Below are 27,064 nucleotides of genomic sequence, written 5' to 3'. Positions count from 1 at the left end.
TCAGCTCCGTTCGCTCTGCAACTCAATCAGTGTAGATCCTGTTACATGATGAGAACGGATCGTGTGCAACAGAGACAACCTAAAGGAGTCTGGCACACTATATGAATTATTAATAGAAATTTTGATTTAGTGCATGAATGCATGACAAAAACAAATGCTTTGCATTGATCTCAGATAATGGAGTATGTCTGAAAAAAAACTGATCACATTACTATAAAGCTACCATTTTTTTATTTAATCATATTTAAGCGTAATATTTACTTTTCACTAAATTAGCCCGATATTAAAATTTGTGTATTTAATAATTGTGTAGTATAACTACAACATAGTAAAATTGTTTATTACACATGCATTATTTTTACTTATTTATTTTCAACAGACATACTGAGACAAATGTTTTAGATATTTGTATCACTTTTCCTGACTATCATAATATCCGATATGTAATATGATGAGGTCATCCATAATATGTTTTTAGCACCAGACATAATGATCAGACAAAAATAGATTTTTTGAGGCTTTATTGTCAATTATACCCCCAAGTTCTCAAAGAACCTTTAATATTTCCGACGTAAATGAAAACCTCCAACAAAACCTTGAGAAAACCCACACAAACTTGAGGCTTAATTTTGAATGTGATTTATGAGGTATGCACCAAGTTGTGGGGATTCCAGCCTACCCAAATAAAATAAACAGATTAAAAAGATGTGCTTTGCAAAGAGTTTGTAAATCCTTCTGTTGTGCAAAACTTCTCTCGACACGAACAAAAATAGCACATCCCAGCTGGGACTATAAGGCATCTCCAATACAAATCAACATGGGAAAACATTCATAAACACAGAACAAAATGTAAGATCACATTGGGAAAAGACAAATCAAACATTGACAAGAAAAGCAGTACAACATATTCATTTACAATTAATAAAACAATTTAGACAATTAATAATAAGAATGGCAGTAGGGATTCTGGGAATACAGAAAAATAATAATTAATAAGCAAAGTATGTGCTGAAAAGGCACGTGTGTGTAGCTTTGTTAAATCTTAAAACAACAATCTGGAAGTAATCTGAACATTTTACAGCTGTGTATCTAAATTGCTAAAGCGACCTGTAATGGCTCTGTCATAAATTCATATAAACTAAAATCTGACAGAACATGCAAATGGCACCATTCGCAACCTGCATACATCGGCCTGTCTTGAATCCCTTTCAGTTTTACAGCTGGAGAATTACTATAAGAAATTAACAGAAAAAAAAAACAAAAACTTTATGAACCATTGCTTTAGATTTTCATTTTTGAGAAATTTTAAGATTGCACTTAATGGAAGTAGTGTCATTAACAATATATTGAGCAGTTATGAAATTCAGTGTATACACAACGCCGTTTAACTCACATTGTGCGTTTAAGTCACACACGCTCACAGTGTGTGTTTGAGAGCTGTTCTGGGTCCCAGTCTGCTAGAGATGTTCTGCTGTAGCTCCGTCAACACGCCGTCCCGCTCCTCTAACTCCAGAAGAACTTGCTACGAATGACAAACAAGATAATACGTCAGTAATTTGTGATCGTGGAGGATGCGTTACATTGATAGCAGTTTAGAAACAGGTTATTTACCTCTATGAGTTTATCCCTCTTCTGAAGATTGTCTCTTAGTTTTCCTTCCTCAAAAGCTCTGTCCTTATTTTCCTTCTTCCAGCCTAGTTCAGCCTCCTTTTTCTCCTTGGTTTTCTCTCTCAGCTCCTTGAGCGTGTTCTTGAGTTGCTCTGATAGTGCGGTGATGGCTTGTTTGTGTTTTTCTCTTTGGTCCTAAAAGAACAGGGAAACATGTTGATGAAAACAGATCTTGAGAGCACACCGATTCGGACACATTCAAATATTTTTTTGCTGCTTATCTGAAAAAAAGCTATGTAAAACCTTATGGCAGTCTTTTAAGTAAAGACTACAGTTATCGGCCAAAGCAATGTCTTTACACATCACCAGGTGGCGCAATTGCTTTTTTGTTTCTTCATGAAATGGCTAAATCATGGAGTACATTCATTAGATTCAGATTTCAGGTTTTTGAGATATTCAGCACACTAAAAATAATTGCCAATGCGTTTAACTTTTTGAAAAAAAAAAAAAAAAAAAAAAAAAAAAAGTTACGATTTAGTCAGAAGTATACCAGTATGATGCTTTCGGCATCAGTTAAGGCCGAGGAGAGCTTTGAGATCTCCTGCAGCATGCTGGCACTGAGCTCCTCTCTATCTCTGAAGCTCGCCGCCAGCAGAGCTTCTTTCTCTCGCAGCTGATTGACTAATCCGGCCTCAGCTCCGCCCCCTTCCAATCCCCGTCCAATCAGCGAGTCTGAGAGTGCCTACGAGCGAAATGTTAATAGTTGACCACTAGAAATTATCCATTAACTAAATCAACAGAACTTTACAGGAGAAGTCAAGGAAGATAATGCGATGTCTACCTTCACATCTCGGCAAGAACTCTCCAGCGCCTCCTTTAGCTGGGAAATATAGTCTTTGTTTTCCTTCACCAGTGCAGTCAGGGCTGAATCTCTCTCTTTCCACACTTCCCATTCTTTCATCATCTCCTGTTGAGCTTGATCTCTCTCCGCAAGCTCTACCCGGAGGTGCTATTTAAGGATACAAAACATTGATTGATTTTTATCTAAAGGCAAAATAATTGGGTAACTAAAAGCCACTGCACTTTGAGAACCTTGTTTTCTGTATGAGAGGCATTAATTCCTTGTTTATCCTTCAGTGAAAGGTACTCAAGGATAACAGCAGCAGTTACTAACCAAGTGATTAAGTAAACAGTATGTGTGTACCGATGAATGAGTGCGCTGTTTGTTTGACTCACGTTAATAACATCCTGGTTACACTGAAGCACAGTGTTGAGCGTGATGAAGTCTCCGTCTCGCTCTCTGCCAGCGTCTCTCGTAGCCTGCAGCTGTTTCTCCAGGGCTTTCTCTCTCTCGCTCGCCTCAGACAGCTGGGCCTCCAGGACCACCTGATTAACACATTAACAGAGAAATAAATTATCCATCTGGTATTACCTGGGCCAAGCAAACACACAAGTGCTCAAGTTAATTACCCAACACAGGGACCCAGCCAAAACTCACATTGACTGGGTGTGTTAGCCAGAGCTTCACTGTATGCAATGTATTTGTGCAATTTAAGAGGCAGAACACCAGAGAATATAGTAAAATTGCTAAAAAATTAAAAGTGGTTGATAATGGAATAAAAATGCAATGGCGTTTACCAGTCAGTAAGATTTCTAAAATACCTTTGCAAGGAGCATTTTGTGTTTTAATAATAGATTTAGTATTAATATTATTAATAATAATAATAATAATAATATAGTAAAATACTACAATTAAAATTGTTACAATTTTTATTATTTAAAATTTTAATTTATTCCTCAGATGGCAAAGATGAATCTTCACATTATCCTTTAGAAATTATTAAATTAAATTAATAATTATTAATTAAAACATAAGCTCAAGAAACATGTTAAAAACATTCAACATCGTTGTGCTATATAATATATACATCATTTTTTGTAGTTTTCATTTATTAGAAGATTCTGTCAATATCATCAAGCATAAAGTGACTAATTAATGGTTTCAATCACTTCTAAATAATAGGGTTTATTATATGATCAGATTGTCTAAAGCAGTGGTTTTCAACCTGTGGGCCGCGGCCCCCCAGTGGGCCGCAACGGTATTGCAGGGGGGCCGCCAGTTATTATCAATAGAAATAATAATATTGCTAATGTACGTAAAAATGTGTAGTAATAATTAAATATCATAATTAATTAAATAAAAAAAAAATAATAAACTGTTACTATGCGTTCACTATTCCAGGTCGTTGATTGGTTTAAAAACAACCCGACGATTTAGGCTATGTAACATATTTTTGCTGCATATATTTTAATTTTTTTTTTAATTTTTTTGCAGTGGGCCGCGGAAACATATGTGTTTGGTTGTGTGGGCTGTGAGTTAAAAAAGGTTGGGAACCACTGGTCTAAAGAAATTAATTATAATGACAACAGAAGTTGGAGCAGTCCTTTCATTCTCAGTCAGACCTCACCTCACGTTCACTGCGTGTATCAGTCACTGTGCTGGCCAGTTTTTTAATCAGTTTGTCAGTGTCCTGTGATTCTAGCCCCTGCTCAGCACACAGCTTCTGGATCAAAGTCACACAGTCCTGAAGAGAGGAGAGCACATCTGTGACCTCCACTCAATCTGCTTTTATCCTGAATCTGTAATGAGTTCATCGGTTCAGTACTCACCTGGATTACATTCTCTCTGCTTTGCAACGATTGGCTAAGACTTTCTATGAGGTCATTTTTATTCTTCAGACTTGTCTGTGTGGCAAAACAGATCAGATATTAGTCTCACAAACAAGCATCATTCCCAGCCTATTGACTCCATGTCACGCCTGAGGGACAGTTCATGGCATTGTGACTCCTCATGCCTGCATTCCACTAGTGCTATCAGCTCACACTAGTGAGAAACCATTCAATAGCTCATACCCAGCATGCACCAGTGCTATGAAATTACAGCACTCTGTAAAATACCGAATTATGGTAAATCACGTAACAAAGAGTACTTATGTACAGTGGCCACAAAATATTTGGACACTTAAATCACACTTTATGTAAGAGCACATTAAGTCATTGCATTATATAACACCACATCAAATTAATTAACTAATTGACTAAGTAACTAAATTAATGATAATGTGCCTGTTGTTCCATATTCCCTATTTGTCTTTTTTTATCTCATATTGTCGTCCAAATACTTATATTCATTTTATTTTTTTATTATTATTATTATTTTTTATTATTATTATTATTATTAATTAACATTTTTAAATTAGCGTCTAATTTTGTGTTTTTATTAAAAAAAACACCAGGTTTAAGTTATTCATATTAAGAATTTATCTACTGCTCAGTCATCAAAATCCTAACAAATTTCATTTTATTAAACATTTTACTTTAAACTGTATTATCTTTCTAAATAAATGTTACTTATTAAACATACGCAACCCTGAAGTGATGAATTTAGGTAAAGGGGTGCAGAGCTAGTAGTTTTGTAGGCAAACATATGCGAGAATCACATGCGAGCAGCTATTGGTAGCCTGTGCAAATTGATAAACAGAGACTTGCTTTCTTTTTGGCTCATTAAAAATTTATCTCACACACACACACACACACACACACACACACACACACACACACACACACACACACATACACATACACATATATATTGCAGTAATAATGCAATAGCTGACAAGCCTGTTATAAAAACAAAAAGCCTAAGGCAAACCTTCTCTGGTCTGGTAAGATTCCTGGAGGAGGTGTGTGTGCACGTATGTGTGTGTATACACCTCTCTATGTGGGCAAACCCAAACACTATCTTTTTAAAAACATCCACACACCTTCAGTAATATACCCTATATAAGGCATCATTTGCAGAAAGTCAACAAAAAGATTAGAAGAGGGTGTGCCTAGATGCGCTGTGCACACGGTGCACACGATCGCTTGAAACACCCATGCCATTTCACTTAATTATCCTGGCCTCGTCTTACTTACCACTTGTGAAGATTTCAGCTGCTTGGCAGGAGCATCAGTTGTTGGTTTGCTGGTGTCCCTGAGCTGTGCCTCCAGAGTTCTGATGCGAGCCTGAGCTTGAACAAGTTGTTCACGCAACTGCTTCACAGCATGATGCACCCTACCCGCGGATGCCTAAAAAGAGAGATTAAAAAAAATGAAGTAAAAAGCTTCAAAAAACAAGTCTAAAACAGTCTGAGAGTCCTCACCTCTCTATGCAATGGCATGAAGTCGTCTTTTAGCTCGGTCAGGATGTCGTCGCACTCTTCTTCAAACTCATCCTCTGTCCCATTGTCGCCCTCTCTAAAATGCAGGAACTTCACTAACCCCGCTTTCAGTCCGACCTCGTCATTCCCATTTTGCATGTCCCCTCTGTGCAGCACAGGAATGCGACTTCCGGCAGGTGACCTCACCGGCTTCCCTTCAATTCTCCTCAACTCTTTGAAAACGGTGTCCATAATGGCCGATTGCTCTTCTGGCCAATCAAACGGATCGTTGCCGTCTAAAGAGTCAAGCGACTGAACGGAGGCAGTGCGGGATTGAGACCGCAAAGAATGACAGGAACCGGACAACGAGGCGGGGCTAGATCTGACGGATGGCACTTTTGACCAATGAAGAGGCATGCTGCAGGATTTTTCTCGAGAGAGGCCCAACGATGTGAAGGCTTGATCGGGCAAGTGACGTGGAATCCCACAAACAGACTCATAGTCCGAGTCGGACACCCTCAAGGAGTCACAACACTCACACATCTTGCCTTGCTGACACCTTTTCCCTGTACTCTTATAATATGGACACGACTCTGCTTTCTCAGACCACCATTCATACTCAGAGAGGGCCATGTTGTCCCTCAGCATTTCCCTGTATCCTTCCCCTGCGGAGTCCTTCCGGTCCCCTTCATCATCTTCACTGGAACTGCCGTTTCTCCTGAAGGTAGATGCGTGCCGCTGATCATACATGCCTCGCACCCATCGCCTGATCTTGTCCCGTTCCTGAGAGAGTTTCTGGAGTCTCTCGCTTGACAGCACTCGGACTCGGGCGATGACGGTGTCAAACTTGAAAACCCGTTCCAGAACGGACACACACTTGCCGCACACAAATTCCCCCTGACCGCTCCCACGTGGTACAGGCTGCTCTAATATATGTGTCAGCACACAGAGCAGGTCGATTCCTTTCGTGGGGGTGAGCAGGCCACGAGACTTTGAGAGCGAACGGGAAGAGCTGAGTGATAAAGTGCTGCCTAAAAACAAAAGGTAAAACCATATACATGATTACAATCAAACATGCAATATGAAAGGGATACATCACTTTTAAAATAGGCTCGTTTTCTAACTCACCTAGAGTTAAACAGTTTAGTTTTATTGTTTTTGAGTCCATTCAGCTGATCTCTGGGTTTGGCACTTGTAGCTTTAGCTGATCACAGATCATTGAATCTGATTAGACCAGAAGCATCATGCTCAAAAATGTTTAGATATTTCGTTATATTCGATATAAGTTGTGATTTTCTAGGCTGATATAACTAGGAACTATATTCTCTTGTAATAATAATAACAACAACAAGAATAATAATAGTAGTAATAATCAAGGAACTTTGCTTGCTGCAGTCATGGTCCTTGATTATTACACCAGAATGAGAATATAATTTCCATTTATAAAAAACTTTTCATTTAAGTTGGTTTTCGTGCACAATGTAACTACAGAAGAGTCAAATTTTAAATAGGAAACATATTGAAACACATCGATCATTTCTGAGCATGATGCTAACAACTCAACTGTTTAACTCTAGGAGAGTTGAAAAATAAGCCCATTTTAGCAAGTTCTCTGCAGGTCATACCCCATGGGCTGCTCTGTGCCGATCTGGGCATGCTTCCCTTGCTAGAAAAGTCTGTCGGCGTCTGAGGTTGTGCCCCCTTTCTGTTCTGGCCTGCATACAGCCATCGCCGCTGGTTGCCTTGCAGGTCACTCCCACAGATGCGGCATCCTTCACTTTTACCACGAGTAGTCATAATGAACAGGTGCAACAGGTGCCCTATAATAATAATAATAATAATAATAATAATAATAATAATAAAAATGCAATACAACATTGATAAATAAATAAAATAAAAAATATATAAAAATCTCAGAGCATTCTTAAAAAATTAGTATTTTAGTATTTTATTGGAAAAAAAATTATACAACATAATGAGGAGCTTCTGGAACTATACACACACACTTTACACACCTGCATAAATCTATCAGTAGTTCACTGTTGTCCTTTGGCTGGGGTGGATCCAGTGAACGACAGCTCACTCTCCCCTAAATAAAGCGTCAATGTTTACACGGACACATCGGCCTTGAGCTCTAAACACATGTATAAAAACAAAGGTGATGTGTTTATTGAAGAGTTTACCTGGACACCACACTAGCATAGGTCAGCCTAAAATCTAATGAACAATGTTTAATGTCGTTCTGAACCTGTATAACTTGCTGTTTTACCTGGAACACAAAAGGAAATGTCAAGCACAACGTTAAGTAGGTGACAGACAGCCAGTCACCATAAACTTTCTTTGCAATTTTTTCCATACAATAAAAGTGAATGGTTACTGAGGCTGTCAGTCTGCCCGACGTCTCTTCTGCTCCTTACAAGTCATAGAAGTCCGGAACAACATCAGGTGAATAAATGTTGACAGAATTGTATTTTATTTTTGGTTGACTATTACTCTCAATCTGATCTATGTAAACTAGCACGGGTTCTTTTATTTTAAGGCGCAGCTTAAAACTCAAATTTATGTAAATAAGTTACGCGTTGGCAGACAACTTTCCATACGATGACTAATCACAGCGATTCTCAGTTTTGCTCTCCGTGTGCTCGTTCAAAAACGATTTTAAACCGACATGCGATAAACCGCCGCAAAAATAAACACACGCGAAGCTGACTTTTGACTCCCGGAAAGTCAGACTGACCCGGCAGAGGACGAAACGTGATAAGATAGACCAAACAGCTCTTTAGCACAACCGTCAAGTGACCTGAGAAGTCACGAGAAACGAAAATATCCCGTTACGATCTCAAACAGACAGATAAAGTCGCTTACCGAAGCTCAGGAAGTGTCTCGAGCAGAAGCTCTCGCGCGTCCAAACCAGAGTGGCAGCCGCCGCGCGCAGCTCTACCTTGCTTACGTCATCATAAATACCTGTTTCAGCTAGCAGCTGCGTGGCGCACTCCAGCTGTTCACACTGTCATGCGCATTCACACACACACAGACACACACCTATCTATCTATCTATCTATCTATCTATCTATCTATCTATCTATCTATCTATCTATCTATCTATCTATCTATCTATCTATCTATCCATATATATAATGTTTTAAGTCAGTTATTTCTGTTTTGCTATATTGCCGTAGAAGTACCAGTTTACATTTCCAAATATTCAGTTAATTCTGCCATTTAATTCTAATAATCCAGTGAGATTTTTGTTTGTACAAAAGGCAACTGCTCCACACTGAGATCTGATATCATCATCCAGTCGGAGACAACAAACCGTGACAGACTAAATCCAGAAGAACTGTGGCAACGTCTTCAAGATGCTTCAAGAGACCTACCTTAAAGGTATCTGAAAATCTATGTGCACCTAGAGCAAAAGCTGCATTAAAACCAAATGTCGATTTTAATTTTAGGACATTTTTCTATTTGTAACAATTTTTGACAGTATCCTCATTTAACAGCTTTTTTACACAAGCACAAAACAATTACAAATATATAATTGTATAGTAAAAACCAATTAATCATTTGACAGCACTAATATATGTGTATACGTATGTATGTGTGTATATATATATATATATATATATATATATATATATATATATATATATATTAGTGCTGTCAAATGATTAATTGGTTTTCACTATACAATTATATATTTGTAATTGTATACACTTAAATGTTTTAGGTCATTTGACAGCACTAATAAATAAATATATATATATATTAGTGCTGTCAAATGATTCATTGCGATTAATAGCATCCAAAATATGTTTTTCAAAAAGTATTTAGAAAATATTTACATGTGTACATATATTTATATAATTTTATACTTATATTTTATATATATAAATATTTAATATATAAACATAACATTTTACTTTCATATTTGCATGTGTTTGTATTTATATATACACATAATAAATGTGCATATATTGTGTAAACAAATTGTTTATTTCAGAAATGTGTGCGTATATGTATAGCATGTATAGCCCAACATATCGAGAAATAGCCCAGTCCTTGACAAACACATTTTTGCAATGATCTTTTTTTAATAACGATTTAACATTTCATTAGAATTTATTTCATTAAAATTGAACATTGGACTTGTATTATCTCTAGTGACAGGACAGAATAGCTTTCTTACAATATTCAAACTGATTTGACATAAATAGAAAATAGCTAGAAAACTGCATATTAGAAAACCATCATAATAATTTATCACATTAAGCCATCAAAAAATAAAAGATCTCAGGTGATTAATAAGTATACAATCATAATTTACATGAGATATGATTACATTGAGGATTGTGCATATGCATGTAACAAATTTCCTTTTTTCAATCTCCTTTAGATTAGGTGAGCCACTTATCTATGCAGTTCTTGTAGACTGTGAGGTTTGAATGCCAGGATGTATGGGGTACACCAGGGACGACACACTTGACCACGGCTCCTTCTGAGTTCAGTGTTTTCAAGCCAAAAGCATCTCTTATATACCACTGGGGAAAGTGGGAGAAGGGTTAGGACAACTGAAGTGCACCACTGCTGATTCTGCTGAAAACCCACCCCCGGGCTGTCCAAGATGTACATGAGTTTGTTTCTTCATAAAGAGCAGTTTCAGAGAAAATAACTTGCTCACCAACAGACCGTTTGCAAAAATGGGTGCCGTCAGAATGGAAATCCAAACAGCTAACAAACAAACAAAAAAAAAATCACAATAATCCACATGACTCCTAAAATCTTATAAAGACTTTTTTGAAGGGAAATGGTGCTTGATCTGTGCATATTTCTCTCCTGACTCAGACAAGACAACTTTTTCACTGGAGAAAGCAATGTTATAGAGGTCTTTATCCAGAAGTAACGAATTGAAGTTAAAAACATCTTAATGATGGATTCGTTTTTTTTTTTTTGCAGCTTTTTACTTCAGAAGACAGAAATTGATAGATTGGAGTTGTGTGGACTCTCATTCTGACGGCACCCATTCACTGCACTTCATATTTCCAAATCTGTTATGATAAAGACACAAACTTATCTACATGATGGACTGCACGAGAGTAAGTACATTTCCCGAACTAAACAAAATAATTAAAAATATTAAAGAAATGAATGTATCCACTCACATCCTGCTTTTCCATCTCAACCACAGTTTCATTACTGTTATAAAACCCAAAAATGCTGCTGGGGGGAAAGAGATAAAGTGTGAAAAGATATGAAATGACTGAGTATGTTTTATTCAGAGATTGCAAACATGCTCTAAAAATCCTCCACATAATCCTATAAGACCTTTAGAAGTTCAAACGTCACTCTACATATTTCTCATATTCATTCCAGTCTGCTAAACACCACGTTAACCCTTTACCAGCATGCAAGACTTTGATGATTTCTAACTTTAGATGCTCAGCATCATGCGATGAAATATTTGCAGAGACCTTGACTCCCATGGTGTAATAACGCCATCATTTTGTCCACCAATGAGCACCAGCGTCTGTATGCGCAGGAAGCTGTCTCGCCACGCTGCAAAGGAACAGCAGCATACAACACAACTCAAAGCCTCAAATTGAAAGCGCACAGACAACCCAAGTGAAAGTGGTCATCCGAGCAGCACATAAACACAGGTTACCAAAAGCCATGTTGTCTGAAATTACCTGTTGAGTTGGCGTGCTCTATTTCTCCATTGAGTGGGGCGAGATAGATGCTGCTCTTTAAGTATCTCTCTCTTTGGTGTGGATCTACAGAGGGAATAAAAAGGATGTGCTGTGAATAAAACGAACAGTAAAATTTGCACAAAAGTGAAACATCCCCTTACCGTTCCAGTAGTTGCAGATAGCTATCTTTTGTCCCCATGTAGTGTAACATAAATGGTACAGTCTTGACTTGATAAATTGAGGGCAAAATTTTTCCAAATATGATGTATCTGTAAAAGCACGGACAAAACACGTACAAGCTCTTCTTTAAAGAAAAAATACGTTGAGGCGTGTGCAATGTAGGGAGGACAGGGCCGACTGACCTCCATATTGTCCGGCTAGTGGTGAAGACAGGAATATCAGAGAATGAACATTGTGCGTCGGCAGGGTTGCAAGAACTCCTCGACATATCAATCCACCTAAAAAGCAGTTAAACAGAGCCATTCAAACGTTTGGAGTAAGTATTATTTTTTTTTCTTAAAAGAAATGACTATTTTTATTTAGCAAGCATGCATTAAGAGCAACAATTCAGCATTTCCATCACAGCAATACATTACACTTATAAAATATATATATATATATATATATATATATATATATATATATATATATATATATATATATATATATATATATATATATATATGTGTGTGTGTGTGTGTGTGTGTGTGTGTATATATATATATATGTGTGTGTATATATATATATATATATATATATATATATATATATATATATAATATGTGTGTGTGTATGTATATATATATATATATATATATATATATATATATATATATATATATATATATATATATATATATATATATATATATACTAAAATAGGAAATTAAAAAAATTACTAATTCACTGTTTTCACTGTATTTGGATCAAACAAATTCAGTATTGTTGATAATAATTCTTTGAAAAAACTAAACTTTTGAATGGTGTATAATATGTAAACAAGTGTTGTATTGGACATGAGTTTAGATGACCTTGTGAGAAGCAGATGAGATGGACACCATCAACAGCGCTCTCCATGATGGGTCTGATGGCCTCTCTGAATCCATCTACCTGTTGCCAAAGTGGCTTCATACTTGCCAAGTAGTCATAAATGGCTAGTGTGGTCACATTGGTACCTGGATGAGACTACAGCAGAGTGGAAAACAGAAGTTGGTGAGTTTCAACCTTGATAAAAAAGGAGAACTATGTGCCAAAGGTGGTGAACTGTAAGCTGGAACTGAAACAAAAGTTGGCTACTTAGAACATTTTACAAAGTTTTGACCCAAAACTAATAACTACAGCAGCTCAAAAACGAACAAAAAGTAAGGTAAAACAACTTTTAAAAATCGCAATATACTGTAACAGTTAAAATATAACGTAGAAATACAAATAGTGCGTTCGTTTAACTTTAAATGTACTTATATAGTAATGATGATCTTACCTGATTGATAAATTCAGCCAAAAGGTCAAACTGTCTGGGTCCATCTAATATTCCGTGCACAATAATTACTGGTCTGTATCCCATGACGGAGGACAGCAGAAATACAGCGCATATAACAGCACATGGTCTGCAGCTATCAGCCATCAGTCCCCCCAGAAAGGCACTCCGGCAATATCTCAATCTATAAACTGAAATCAGATATTTTTTCTTTAACGAAAAGACTAGTTTAACGGTTGCCAGGCGTTCTGCCAAATGATTTGATGCTGTGTCGAGATGCTTATAGCCGAGAAGTTGTTCCGCATGTGATGTTTTGTCATAGTTGAGATGATGCTTACGCTTCCTCTCTCACACCAGATGATGTGGTTTATCGGAAAAAAAACAACAGCATTTCATATTACTATTACATTTATTATTAATTCTTGAATGCAAGGTTTATCATATTACACGAGTTTCTACAAAAACCTCAACAGTTTTAACTTTCTGTGTGCTACCTCTATTAAAGCTGTCAGTCACTGATTAGACTAAAATACATAGTTTCAATAAATGAATTGAACATTCTTTAAAAAAATATGCGACAACATTTTAAGCACATTTCTAAATGAATTATGTCTTGTTTAGGCATTATATTAAGCATTCGTTTTAATTCGTGCATGCGACACGTCCACCGGAAAATATAATGACTCATATTGTAAGGATAACGCATCTGGTGCTCTTAAGACTTTAAATCCGGACTTGTATTTTGACAGGAAACGTGTATGTTCGTTTTGTGCAGCAAACGATAAAGGATTCAAATATAATTGTTCAGTAAAAACAGTTCTACGCTAAAATATGTAAACGTTACAATCTGTCGTCTCAACGCATTGGTGCCTGAGATAAATAACAGCCAATAACATCTATATAATCTTTTTTTTTTTTTATCTAGTAATCACAAATAATAATTCCGACTTGTGCTGAGAAAAGTAAGATGTACCACGTGACCACGCCGTCTGTTTCATTTGGTGATGTTTGGAGTTTAATTTTCACGAGAATTATTAAAATCCATCTTAGCAGAACGTTTAGCGACAAATACAACGTCTGGCCAATTTCAAACCAATTACCTCTGTACTCGCTTAGTTTCTGACAACTGTTAGGCCGCGTCTCAGACTTTTATTTTGACAGGTCGCCCTCGGAACGCAATGACCCGGAAGTAGCATTAATGTTTTCATAGGAGAAAGCGTGTGGGGACTCTACACTAACGTAAGTCTGATGTTTCTTCTGAATAATGACCCAGTCGTGTTTGTATTGTGTATGTGCATAAAACACATATCTGACTGAACAAGGTGCGGTTGATTTCATGGCCATAACTCTTCTGAATACATCAGTAACGTTAAATATAACGAATGAAGTGTCCGCTGTTGACCTGTTGTTAATGTCCATGCTCTGTTTTGAAAAATAGACTCTGTAAAAGTAGAGACTTTTCTTGTACGTAGAAGCTTTATTTTAAATCAGATTTGACGGCTTATTTTATCGAAGTTTTAAATTCGACTTATGTATTGCTGCATTATCTGGTGATTGACATATTATAGTGAAAACTTTGTTGATACTGTCTTGTGTAAAACTATGTGTTGTTTTCTTGCGCACAGTCACAATGGCCAATCTAGAACAGTGGGTTAGTGACCAGCTCCATGACATCCTGGGTTTGAGTGACCGATATGTGGCCCAGTTCATGATCGGTCTCGTGCGGAAGTCTTCTGGACCTGAGGACTTCGTGGCTCGGCTTCAGCAAACCGGAACCATTGATATTGATCAAAGAATCACAGCGATTCGCACATGAGCTGTACAACAAAGTAAGTGTTTCGCTAAGTACGTTTCATGGAATTCATAAATTAAGATATACATTTTACATTTAATTACCATTCATTTCAGGCTCCCAAAAAACATGTGGCAGAAAAACCGGCCCGGGCAGTGGAACGACACGTCATGGAAATGGAGAGGAAGAACAGAACTTACACTCTTCTGGAGGACAGTGAGAGTGATGGAGAGGTGGCAATAGAAAGAGGAAAAGAGAAGAAAAGCAAAGACCGGGACAAAGGAAAGAAGAGAAAGCACCTCAGACAGAAACGAGATGAAAGTCCATCATCCAGTGAAGAGGACAGCAAAAAGAGGTCATTATGTTGAAATATGAGCGTCCTCTTGTGACTGACACATGTTCTACAATTTAGAAACCAGTCTTTAAAGAATTTATATTGTGGGGGAAAAAATATTTGGAATGTATTTAGTTTCTATAAAGTCATGTTGATATTTGTTGTCCTGTTCATTGTCGTTCTGTACTATTATATATATTTTATTTGGGGCTAAAACAAAACATTTTCAATGAAACACTAAATTTGAGACATTATATTAGAAAAGTGACGACCATTCATTTCATTATGGTACTTGTGTTCTTAATGTTCTCTTTTTTTGTTCTTTGACTTTTTCAGCACTAAAGTCGTGAACGAGCCAAAAAAAGCTGTTAAAGAAGAGGAGGAGGAGGAGGAAGAATGGGAGCGGGAAGAGAGAGAGAGAATTCAAGATCTGGAAGAAAGGGATGCTTTTGCTGAACGAGTGAAACTGAAGGACAAAGACAAGACGAGACACATACTTGAGAGAAATGACAAAAAGGTAATGCGAAACAAGATCTTGCTACAATAAAATAACTATCTGCTAGTTATGGATCTCAACATGATCTGGGAAATTATAAGGGCTAACGTTCTACGTTTCCTGTTTTGATTCTCTCAGGCTTACGAGGAAGCTCAAAAAAGACTCAAAATGGCTGAAGAGGACCAAAAGAAAATGGTGAGAAAGTCTTTATTTGCACTTACATGCGCGAGAAAGTTCTGCTGTTAATTGGAGTGATGTAAACATGGTTATCTGATTAATGCAATATTCCAGTTTCTATAAATGTGTATGAATCAGCCGCGATATCTGTCAACATTCGGTGTGTTCTCTTCAGCTTCCAGAGTTAAGGAAACACTCACGTCGGCAATATCTGACCAAAAGAGAGCAGGAGAAGATTGATGACCTCGAGGCTGAAATTAAGGATGAGGAATACCTCTTCTCCACTCAGAACCTCACAGACCGGGAAAGGAAAGATTTAGATTACAAGCGGCAAGTCAGAGACCTGGCCCGAGACTACAAAAAAGCTGGAGCGAAAGAAAAAGAGGAGAGAAATAACAGATACTACATGCCAGAGGAGAAAAGAAGCAAGGTAGGTCTAAGTGATGAGCTACAAGGGGATTATGGGATGTTTTGAAACAAAATGGCAGCGCTGGGATGTTTGAATCAGTTAGCAATATCTAATATCATAGTATCTAGTATACATTTGTACATATAATTAATATATCAGTGCTTTTATTCATTAAATAAATAAAAGTTTTTATTATATAATAATTTTTTATTTTATAATGTTAGAAAAGATTTCTGTTTCAAATAAATGCTGTTCGTTTCTATTTATCAAAGCAGCAAATTATCATATTTGATTTTTTTTCGTTATTTATTTCTAAAGGATCATGTAACGTTGAAGACTGGAATAGTGGCTGCTGTAACTTAACTTTTCATCACAGGAATAAATTACACTATTTTTTCCATTTTAATATTTTAAAAATGTTTTACAATATTACTGTATTTTGATTAAATAAATGCAACCCAAGTGAGCGTAAGAGTTTCTCAAACAAACGAAAAACATCTTATCAAACGCCTGACTTTCAACACTAGTGTGTATCAAATATATATTTGTTAAACTAAACATAATTTATGCAAATATGCTTTATTTTTAATAACCATGAGGTAATTTATTCGACATACTTCATTATTAAAACATTGTTTTTCTCTTGTCCGCTTTGTCCCCTCCTTTTAGTCCATTCCTCAGAAAGACATGGAGCTGGAGTTTGAAGAGACTCCCAGAGAGGGAGGTGGAGAGCAGGGCCGGTGGGAGGAGGCCAGAGTAGCCACCGCCACTCTCCAGTTCGGGGCCAGAGAAGAGCGGGAACGCCGGATAAAGGAGGAGCAGGAGAAGTACCAGCTCATTTTAGAGGAAGAGGAGATGATAAACTTTGTCAGCACGGCCATTACTATGAAAGGAACGCTCTCAGAAAAGGTTAACATCCCTGACAAATGAAAAACTGTGCATATTTCTATGGGTTTTTTATTCAAGAAGTAATGATAATATAGTATCTTCCTATTTTCCTCAGGAAAGTGAACCTGAGTTATCACAAGCTGAGAAGCATAAGCAGTCCATCCAGGAAGTGAGACGCAGCCTTCCCATCTTTCCTTACAGGGAAGATCTTCTCGCTGCCATCGGAGACCACCAGATCTTGGTCATAGAGGGTGAAACTGGATCTGGCAAAACAACCCAGATCCCTCAGTATCTCCTGGAAGATGTACGTACTTGTTGTTAAAATATTTATTGGCCAGTAGCTTTAGAATTATTGTGGATCTATTTCTGGCGCATTTGCCTTTCTTCACAAAATAATTAAAAGTATCAGGAACATGCAGGGTCTCCTTTTTTTATTTTTTATTTTTTTAACTGTCTTCAGTGGTGTTTGGAGGTAAAGTTTGATGTGTTAAGATCAATACTTAACATTAGCTATGTATCTATTAAATGTGCTATTCATTGTGCTCAAAAACAGTAAAAAAAAATTGTTTTGTCTTTTCTTTATCAGGGTTACACTAAAGGAGGAATGAAGATTGGCTGCACTCAACCTCGAAGAGTGGCGGCCATGTCTGTAGCAGCCAGAGTCGCACAGGAAATGAGTGTCAAACTAGGAAATGAGGTCATAATCCATCTGCTTTTTAAATGTGATTTTATTTATTTTTCTAAATGTATATATGAATAGACTTAAGGTTTGCCATTGTGTTTGTGTATGTATGAGAAATTAAAGTATTTGCATACCTGAACATTTTTTGTATATGGCAAATATACCCCTGGTTTCATAGACGAGGTTTAAGCTTAGTCCTATTCCAAATGTAAATCATTTATTTTAACTAAAAGAAACTTGCAACTGATCTTAAAACATATTGGTGCCTTTGTTTTGTGTTAAGATGAGTACCATGAGTAACTTTTTTTTTTAAAAGGCATATTTATAAAAATGACTTGAATGTCCTGATTGAACTGTGGCGTAATCCTGGCTTGGGTAAAGGCCTAACAATAAAACTGGGCCTTGTAGTTTTTTGATGATCTATCTTTATATTTCCTATAGGTTGGTTACAGCATCCGTTTTGAGGACTGTACGTCAGAACGCACTATCCTGAAGTACATGACTGACGGCATGCTACTCAGAGAGTTTCTCACAGAGCCTGACCTCGCCAGCTACAGGTACAAAGTTATCTAACGGAATTAATATTGAAATATTTACCATTTCAGTTATGTAATTCAAAGAATCTTTAATAGAGGAATCTCTGTTTTAAGTTCATTGTAATATTTGATCTTGGAATGATGATATGGAAGCTTGCCTAATATTTTCGACAATTTAAAATATGACCGCCAACATTGCATTGCTTTTTAATGGCCTGTTTTTCTGTGATCAGTGTGATCATCATCGACGAGGCCCACGAGCGAACATTACACACAGACATCCTCTTCGGTCTAATCAAAGACATCGCACGTTTCCGTCCTGATCTGAAGGTTCTGGTGGCCAGCGCTACTCTGGACACCGAGCGCTTCTCCTGCTTCTTTGATGATGCACCTGTATTTAGGATTCCAGGTCGTAGGTTTCCTGTGGACATCTACTACACAAAGGTAGTGATTAAAACAGGAGACATATATTCATTTTGTCATATTATGACAAAAATGTATTCAATATTCAAGGGATGTTGTGATGCCTAAATTCACTTGTAGTATTTAGTGTTTATTTATTTAGTCTTTAGAATTTGAAACGGTGTTAGACGTAACATAAAAATAATAAACGCTTTATCAGCTAGACTTTCTCAGACATGGTGTAAGAATCCGGTTTATCTATTTTGCATAGGTTATCTATTCATCTATTTTGCCTTCATTTTGTACGTTGCTTATTGTTCATATCATTTGTCTTTTTTTTCAGGCTCCGGAGGCCGACTACCTGGAAGCGTGTGTTGTGTCAGTGCTACAGATCCATGTCACCCAGCCGGCCGGAGACGTACTGGTCTTTCTCACAGGACAGGTCTGTTTACAGTTCATATTTCCTTCGTGGATGGACACGAACCGTATCTATCAATACATACATCTATTAAGAGTAGCGTTGCGTCTGGGTCACGCCATAGCAGTGAGTTTTTCCCAGTACATCGCTATCGGTTTTTACCTTTGACACTTAGTCACCTCTGGCTGATTGATTGTAACATGCATTTTCTATAAAGTATTAAACATTTTTTATTTTTATATATGAGGTATATATATATTTTAGTAGTTTGTATTGGTGACGCGGATGTCAGGTTTTTTTAAAACTAATACATTACATGATATGATTTTATAATGTATAAATTTATTGGCTCAAATCAGTGAGGGTACATACATTTAAGCTAAATACAGGCTTGCGTCACCCATCATCCATTTCCTGTCTCCTTCCACTGTTTATCGATAAAGACACGAAATAAAGTAAAAACACTTTTTTGAAGTGGGAAAGCTGTGATGAGCCAGAAAGATTTAATGTTTGTGTATTATGTATATCTGGGACAGTCATAAATTGTGCTGATGATATTTATGTTGGTAATATTGATGTTTCCCGTTTCCTCTGGTGTTGCAGGAGGAGATTGAAGCGTGCTGTGAACTCCTACAGGAGAGATGCAGGAGACTGGGCTCGAAGATATCTGAACTCCTCGTTCTGCCCATCTATGCCAACTTGCCTTCAGACATGCAGGCCAAGATCTTCAATCCCACTCCGCCTGGAGCACGCAAAGTAAGAGCGCCGTTCCCTTCGTCGTCCAGCAGGAGGCAGCATGTCTGTTGAACTCATTGGAAAAATACACATACTTGCTTGCAAATCTTAGCTGACGCTTTTAATCCAAAATAAAATCAAACAGACCAAACTGATTCAAAATCACATGGAAATGTGGTCGTCTCGATAAATAAGCTAAACTCTGAATATGAATTTCTTTAGTGACTGTGTGTGTTGTTTTTGGGCTACAGGTTGTGGTGGCTACAAACATCGCAGAGACGTCTCTCACCATTGACGGCATCATCTACGTTATTGATCCAGGTTTCTGCAAACAAAAGAGTTACAATGCAAGAACAGGAATGGAGTCTCTCATTGTCACTCCCTGCTCACGGGTAAGAGAAGATTCTAGCAACAACGTTGTTCTGTGAAGTGTGCAGTGCACCCAAAAGTGTTAGACAAGTCATTTAGATTTACATACGTTTTATAAATGTAATTTATAAATTAATAATTTATTTTGTTGTTGTTATTAATCACTATTAATAATGAATTATTATAACTAGAACTATTCATAAAAATCAACCACATAATTATTGTTGCTAAATAATAAGTTATTATAAAAGTGTATAAATTATTGTTTATTAGTAAATGTAGTAATCGCAGTATCACCAATATTCATTGTAAAATAATTATAATAATATATATTTGTGATGTCAAACAGTTAATTGCATACGTTTTTCTTAAATGTATGTGCAAGTGTGTTTTTTTTTTTATATATATATATATATATATATATATATATATATATATATATATATATATATATATGTATATATATATATATATGTAAAACGTTTACGTTTACTTTTTGATCGATCTTGATTAATCGTTTGACAGCACTTTTTAATATAATAATACAATTAATCATTACATTTGTATATAGCAATTCATAGCAAAAAATAATTATTATAATGTTATATCATTACTTAATATATTAATAAACTTAATTATCAATAATAAGAAATGGTATTTATCACATGAACATGTATAGAGATTATTTAGCTTATTTAATGACATTTGAAACTTGAGTTACTGATTTAAGTCATTTATGAAAATTGTGTGTTTGTTTTTTTTGGGTGTTGTGCTTTTTTTAGTTAATATGGTTAAAATGACGGTTATCGCTGATGTATTGAAGTGATTGTTAATGTGTATTGTCCTCATACAGGCATCTGCCAATCAGAGAGCAGGTCGTGCAGGAAGAGTGGCTGCTGGGAAATGTTTTAGGCTGTACACCGCCTGGGCCTTTAAACACGAGATGGAAGAGACCACCGTCCCTGAGATCCAGAGAACAAACCTGGGCAATGTGGTTCTGCTGCTCAAAAGTCTTGGTAAGGATGTATGAATCTGGAATAAAATCCAAATGCAAGTCTGTCGGGTATGAAATTAGTTCAGAGTAATTCTCTTAATGCTTTTTAGTGGAGTTGAGTGTCTTTTGTAAATATTTTTCTTATGACAAACAATGTTAAAATTGGGGTGTGGTTTTCTTTTTCTTTTTTTTTTAAACTGCAACTCTAATGCATAAATAAATAGACTTGACACACTTATGCGCTCTCTGTAATTAAACGCAATATGTATTTTAATATGTACTTTAAATATAACACGTTTTTCCTGATCTCTGTGTAAGGCATAAATGACCTGATTCATTTCGACTTCATGGATCCTCCTCCTCACGAAACACTGGTTTTGGCCCTGGAGCAGCTTTACGCCTTGGGTGCCCTTAACCACCTCGGTGAACTCACTAAGGTGCCAAAAAAACACAAACAGACTTTATAACCCTATAATTACGCTAATTATTAGAATACATAAGGTTTTTAAACCCTCATAAAACAAAACAAAGGGTTCTGGACACATCAATGAATTATAAATAAATAAAAAATTGGATATTTAACCTTACCTTGTCCAGGGTTTGGACTTCATTTTGTTCCTCTCTCACTTTAGCTTGGCCGAAGGATGGCTGAACTTCCTGTGGACCCCATGCTGAGTAAAATGATTCTGGCTTCTGAACAGTGAGTCAAAACTGCTCATTTTCTCTTATGTATTTATTGTTGTTACTGTGATGTTTTGAACATTGCTCTTCGGCCTGTCCTTCAGTTATAAGTGCTCCGAGGAGATTCTAACCATAGCGGCCATGCTGTCGGTGAACAACTCCATCTTCTACCGGCCCAAGGACAAAGTGGTTCACGCTGACAACGCTCGAATGAACTTTGTGGTACCAGGAGGAGATCATATGGTGCTGCTCAATGTATATACACAGGTGTGTTTATGTGTATACATGGAAATATCGCTCAAAGCAGCAGTTATTTTGAGGTTTTGTACACTTTTACAGCCCCGCTTGCGCTGCTTACAGAAACGATTTGTTATTGTCAGAATACTCATCACATGCAGCGTGGCTTCCTTATGGGAGATTTACAGCGTTTGCGTCGCTTAACAGGTTATGCAGGCCTGTGCGGACTCGTGTTTATGTATGGATGCTGCAGCAGGAAGTTTTTGTCTTGTACAATTCTAACAACGTTTTGTAAGAGTGACTGATCAAACGGCAAAAACGCTGCTTTAAAAAAGCATTTTTGGCAGCATTTGGCATATTAAATAAAAATCTTAGAAGTTCTTTGATTGCTATATTACAGAAGTGCTCATTAATGTAATTTATGAAGCAGGCTGTATTTAGTAAACATTCTTTACAGTAATGCTTTCACTCTAGTGATCCTGGTTGTATTTGTGCCATACAATATTATCATTTTGTCAGAACCCTACAATTTGTTTACGACCCTACAATTTGTCAACCTTGCAATATGTATTTTTAATGGGACAGTGTCACATAAATAACCATTTATAAAATGGCCTGATAACCTAATGTATAAATTACAGCAATTTCCATTAGTCATTTGTGAATCAGATTTCTCTGCTCGTGATATGTTTGTCGCATGCACAGCATACAACATGATTGTATTCATTAGTATACAGTGGCGTCTTTCTCTGTAAGTAGAGTTGTTCCCCGTTTCCTTTAACCCGGACTTGAGCAAAATAATGATTCACAAATCAGGGATGGAGTCAGTAAATTCTTTAAACGATTCACTGCCTGCGGGAGTCTGATTTAAAACGTTAATCCACAAGCGAGTTTTTCTTCTTCTCTTTCTCTTCATTGGGTAGAGAGTTGCTCCGTTTTCATTTCAAGTCGGATTTAACCAAAAAATGATTTGCAAATCATTGAGGGAATCGATTAGAATCTGTCTGGTTCAAATAACCAACTCGCAAGTTTTGTGAGTATTTATGACTGAATCAATATAAAGAAAGAGTCATTTGTTTGTGATGTAGACTTCACAGCTCGCTCTGTCAGTTGTTGCGTGCACAATTTTTTGTTTGTCAGAAAACAACTCTTTCAATAGTTTCTCTCTTTCTCTGTCAGTGGGTAGAGAGCGGTTACTCCACTCAGTGGTGCTTTGAGAACTTCATCCAGTTCCGCTCCATGAAGAGAGCTCGAGATGTCCGTGATCAGCTGGAGGGCTTGATGGACAGGATCGAAGTTGAACTATCCAGCTGCAGCGGTGACAGTGTACCCATTCGCAAGGTAATTTCCTTATTCCCCCTCACTTTCTTTCTCACATTTCCTCCAGTGATACTTTGCTTTGCATACTATCTTGACCTCATGAACCTGAGATTAGATTTATAGACTGAATTAAATTAAAAGTTTTGAGATGCTTTTACTTGGCCCCTGCTGGCTAAAAACACTGAAGCAGGATTTGTGCTACAATTTGCATTCATTATATTAAGGTAAGTGCTTGCTTGTCTGATTAGGGCTTTTCACATTGCGCTTAAATCTAGGTTACAATGCTTTTTTTGTTGAGGGGACAAATATTGAACAGGGAGCATTCAAAGAAACTTAATTAAATTACCTGTTAAGACTGAGTAAATATGCGTCTCTCGTGTGTGTGTGTGTGTGTGTGTGTGTGTGTGTGTGTTTTTTTTTTTTTTTTTGTACTTCCTGTTCTGTGAGAGAGTAGTGTCACAATGAATCATCGGTATTTAAAAGACAATGTGATTTTATTTTTCACTTCAGAGTATTTCAACATTCAGACTAACACAAAAGCTGAATACATGCATATTTGCTGACTGTGTGTTGCCGCATTTTACCACATGCTTTTGTATATTTAAAGGTCTTTGGCATTGGTGAATGCATGTTAGGTGACTAAGAATGATTTGTGGTATGAATAATAATGCGTATGTTTTGTTTGATTCCATCAGGAATTTAATTATTGCTAAATTTCATCAGTCAGGTACATAGTGTTGTGATAATTATGAAAAATATTCACTCAATGCACTACTGTCTAATTTAAACCAACTATTTCTAGAGATGTGTAAAAAAGAAATATTAATAAATTAGGCTGATTGTGCATGTGGCAACTTTTTGAGTAATTTTTTTTAAGAGCAATGTTGCTTGGGCACTTTTTAATTGAGAATGGCTAACAAATTTCTATCTAGTTCATTTAGATCAGTCTTGTGCCCTGAGTCTCACCTGGCTAACCATTTCCTAAAGTTGCCGGACAGCATTGCTCAAACAGCTGCCCAGTGTATCATCAGCATTATAGTGCAACTTCACCAGATTATGATCTAAATGTGATTTCTTTTTCATTTTCTTCAAGGCGGTGACTGCAGGATATTTCTACCACACAGCACGCTTGAGTAAAGGGGGATATAAGACAGTCAAACACCAGCAGACTGTTTTCGTCCATCCTAACAGCTCACTTTTCGAGGAACAGCCGCGTTGGATGATCTACCACGAGCTGGTCTTCACCACCAAAGAGTTCATGAGACAGGTATAAAGTCAACCCTATCACTAATATTATGTAGTCCACCAAAAAGTGTCAATTCTATCTTTAGTTACTCATCATCATGTCCAAACTTGCATATGAATGTTTTTCTATTTGGAACAAAAGAATATATTTCGAAGGATATTGGTAATCAAATAGCTTTGGTTCCCATTGACGCCTATAATATGGCCCCGAAAAATACTATGGAAGTCAATGGGACGCAGAATGTTTTGGTTTCCTGCATGCCTCAAAATATCTTCTTGTGTGTACCACAGTAAAAAGAAAATCGTACAGGTTTGGAATGACATGTTTTCATCTTTAGGTTGATATTAAATGGTTAGTTCACCCAAAAATGTAAGTTCTGTGATTTTAATTACTCAATCCTATGTTGTTCCAAACCTGAAATATGTTTGTTCATCTGCAAAACAATGAAATCTGAGAGCATTTTGACCCTGCATAGACAGTAATGCAACTACCACATTCAGTAGTCCATGGTATTTCAACCATAATTTTATGAAGCTACAAGAATGCTTTTTGACAGACTGGTTCTTTTTTACTTGACCCTTTAAGCAACACCTTATCATCCACATAGTTACACATTAAAATCAACTCCTAGCACCTTAGAAACCACACAATAATGATTTAGCAACCACCAAAACTAGCCTACACTCTCGAGCAAGTTTTGCATGGGCAGTATTTCTTCAGAACGTGTAAAAATATGCTTTATTTTAAATGTTCTGTCTGTTTTTCAGGTGATAGAGATCGAAAGCGGCTGGCTATTGGAAGTGGCTCCTCATTACTACAAGAACAAAGAACTGGAAGACAGCAGTAGTAAGAAGATGCCCCGCAAACAAGGCAAAGCCCGTGAAGAGCTGGGCTGATCCTGAGATCAGATGAGCCAGAGACTCTTCCAGCCGTTATTTCTACAGAAAGGAGAAACTCCATCAGTGTTCAATTGGAAATTATCAGACTTTTCGGGTTGGTATTTTGCTGATCTGCGTAAAGTATTTCGGAGACTCCTGATTTTTATGTTTCAGCTCGAATTGTTTTCATGAGTTTGAATGAGGAAATATATTTTTGATTACAAGTATACACGTGGTGTTTTTTTTTTATTTATATAAAGTATGACCTCTGAAACTATTGGCTCAAAAGAAGGATGTTATCAAAGGCCATGTTGTTGTAGGTTATTAAGACAGCGGTGTTTTCATAAATACACAGAGGGTTTAAAATGATACGTTAAACCTCCTGCACCTCGGGTAATTGTCTAATACACGCGATACAGGATCGAGAACCAGGAGGAAATTCTCATATTTCTAAATAGTTATAGCAATACAGATACATTTCACAGACAAATGAATTGTTTACCATTGATACATCAATATAAAAGGACAGGTTTGTGTAATAAAATGTATTTAATACAGAAAGGTTAATGTGTTACAACAGGCACACCCTGCAGTTTGGTGTATTAGGTGGTATGAGTGTACCAGCTCAATCCAAGATTTTTTTTATATATACATTTTACAAATAAAACAAATGTTTTCCTTGGAAAGTTCAAATAGTTTAATATACAGCCAGCAGTCAATGATTGGTAGTTTCCAGTCATTCGTATTTTCCCCCTAAAGCTCCCAGATGAACAGAAAAGACCGCCGAAATTAGCAATCAGTTAATGAGTAGCTAATGTTGTAAAACTGATCGTCAACAGAAATGTTTTTCCTTTTAACCAGAAAGTCATTTGAAAGATTGGCACAATATTATATGGTAACGTTTGTTTATATTAAGGCGTTTATGACCATGTGATCCAAAATGACACCAGATTTTAATCAAGCATTCTGATTCACAGAGAATGCATTTTGCAGTTAAATACGGGAAACGAAAAGGTATAATTTTTGTAAAAAGTTGAGCCTAAAACAAACAAAAAATTTAAGGGTTTTTCACATTCTTCATTCCATGTTCACACATTTAAAATTCCATGTTCACTTTTGTTTTTACTTTTTAAAAGGTCTTTTTGGATTATTTTTTTTATTCTACTGTACAGTGTCTCACGTATGTGAACTGACTTGATATCTTGAGAAAATCCAAGTGTTTTTCGAGGAGTATGCATATGTTGTGATTTGCACAAATAAGTATGCACAAGGTCAACCCCTAAACCTGAATAGCAATGAGTTGTAATTAGAGTGTATGAAAATTGTGTAAAATGTTGTACAAAATCTTACTAATTAGCCACAAATTTTACTAAAACATAAGATGGTTATGGTTTGGTGTAAATTGTCACTTATAAGTTTCGCTGCGTTTCAAGTATTTCAAACTAAAACCGTCTTATGTAGTAGAGACCAGACAGAATAGGTTGGTTTTCACTTGTTTA

The 27,064-nt window shown here is 36.6% G+C and overlaps 3 protein-coding genes and 1 long non-coding RNA gene across 6 annotated transcripts; 2 read left to right on the top strand and 2 right to left on the bottom strand.

The window, feature by feature from the left end:
- Window positions 1-506: 506 nt before the first annotated feature.
- si:ch73-95l15.5 lies at window positions 507-8,806 on the bottom strand. 3 transcript variants are annotated; one of them, XM_043258815.1, is made up of 14 exons: window positions 8,676-8,780; window positions 7,994-8,079; window positions 7,826-7,899; window positions 7,436-7,630; window positions 5,814-6,841; window positions 5,587-5,739; window positions 4,279-4,353; window positions 4,077-4,193; window positions 2,845-2,994; window positions 2,450-2,617; window positions 2,159-2,350; window positions 1,612-1,803; window positions 1,394-1,522; window positions 507-1,231 (listed from the first exon to the last, which is right to left on the bottom strand). In XM_043258815.1, the coding sequence occupies exons 4-13, from the start codon at window positions 7,605-7,607 to the stop codon at window positions 1,418-1,420; spliced, it is 2,352 nt and encodes a 783-aa protein (XP_043114750.1). In that variant the 5' UTR covers window positions 7,608-7,630; window positions 7,826-7,899; window positions 7,994-8,079; window positions 8,676-8,780; the 3' UTR covers window positions 507-1,231; window positions 1,394-1,417. The 3 variants fall into 3 exon arrangements, with proteins under 3 accessions (XP_043114750.1, XP_043114748.1, XP_043114749.1); XM_043258813.1 differs by lacking the exon at window positions 7,994-8,079 and having other exon boundaries at window positions 7,826-7,944; window positions 8,676-8,806; XM_043258814.1 differs by lacking the exon at window positions 7,994-8,079 and having other exon boundaries at window positions 507-1,522; window positions 7,826-7,944; window positions 8,676-8,713.
- Window positions 8,088-10,963, top strand: LOC122358879. Its single transcript, XR_006252656.1, has 3 exons — window positions 8,088-8,255; window positions 9,074-9,194; window positions 10,764-10,963. It is a non-coding gene; the product is annotated as an uncharacterized LOC122358879 (long non-coding RNA).
- ppt2a.2 (palmitoyl-protein thioesterase 2a, tandem duplicate 2) lies at window positions 9,870-13,907 on the bottom strand. The gene is made up of 8 exons (XM_043258817.1): window positions 12,975-13,907; window positions 12,526-12,679; window positions 11,857-11,952; window positions 11,656-11,763; window positions 11,495-11,578; window positions 11,279-11,363; window positions 10,970-11,024; window positions 9,870-10,348 (listed from the first exon to the last, which is right to left on the bottom strand). Exons 1-8 carry the CDS (start codon window positions 13,116-13,118, stop codon window positions 10,205-10,207), a joined length of 870 nt encoding a protein of 289 aa, XP_043114752.1. The 5' UTR covers window positions 13,119-13,907; the 3' UTR covers window positions 9,870-10,204.
- dhx16 (DEAH (Asp-Glu-Ala-His) box polypeptide 16) lies at window positions 12,688-25,794 on the top strand. The gene is given in 23 exon segments (XM_043258812.1): window positions 12,688-12,706; window positions 14,133-14,210; window positions 14,597-14,775; window positions 14,777-14,800; window positions 14,880-15,118; window positions 15,434-15,614; window positions 15,732-15,788; window positions 15,946-16,200; window positions 16,849-17,088; window positions 17,183-17,371; window positions 17,654-17,764; window positions 18,191-18,306; window positions 18,519-18,729; window positions 19,031-19,129; window positions 19,709-19,861; window positions 20,092-20,232; window positions 21,063-21,225; window positions 21,522-21,640; window positions 21,836-21,903; window positions 21,989-22,151; window positions 23,301-23,462; window positions 24,535-24,708; window positions 25,455-25,794. Coding segments are annotated over 21 exon segments (3,168 nt in total). The 5' UTR covers window positions 12,688-12,706; window positions 14,133-14,210; window positions 14,597-14,601; the 3' UTR covers window positions 25,584-25,794.
- The last annotated feature ends 1,270 nt before the right edge of the window (window positions 25,795-27,064 follow it).

Source organism: Puntigrus tetrazona, chromosome 15, assembly GCF_018831695.1.
Source record: "Puntigrus tetrazona isolate hp1 chromosome 15, ASM1883169v1, whole genome shotgun sequence".
NCBI lineage: Eukaryota > Metazoa > Chordata > Actinopteri > Cypriniformes > Cyprinidae > Puntigrus > Puntigrus tetrazona.
Note: the sequence above shows the minus strand (reverse complement) of the source record. Positions and strands in the feature narration are given on the sequence as shown.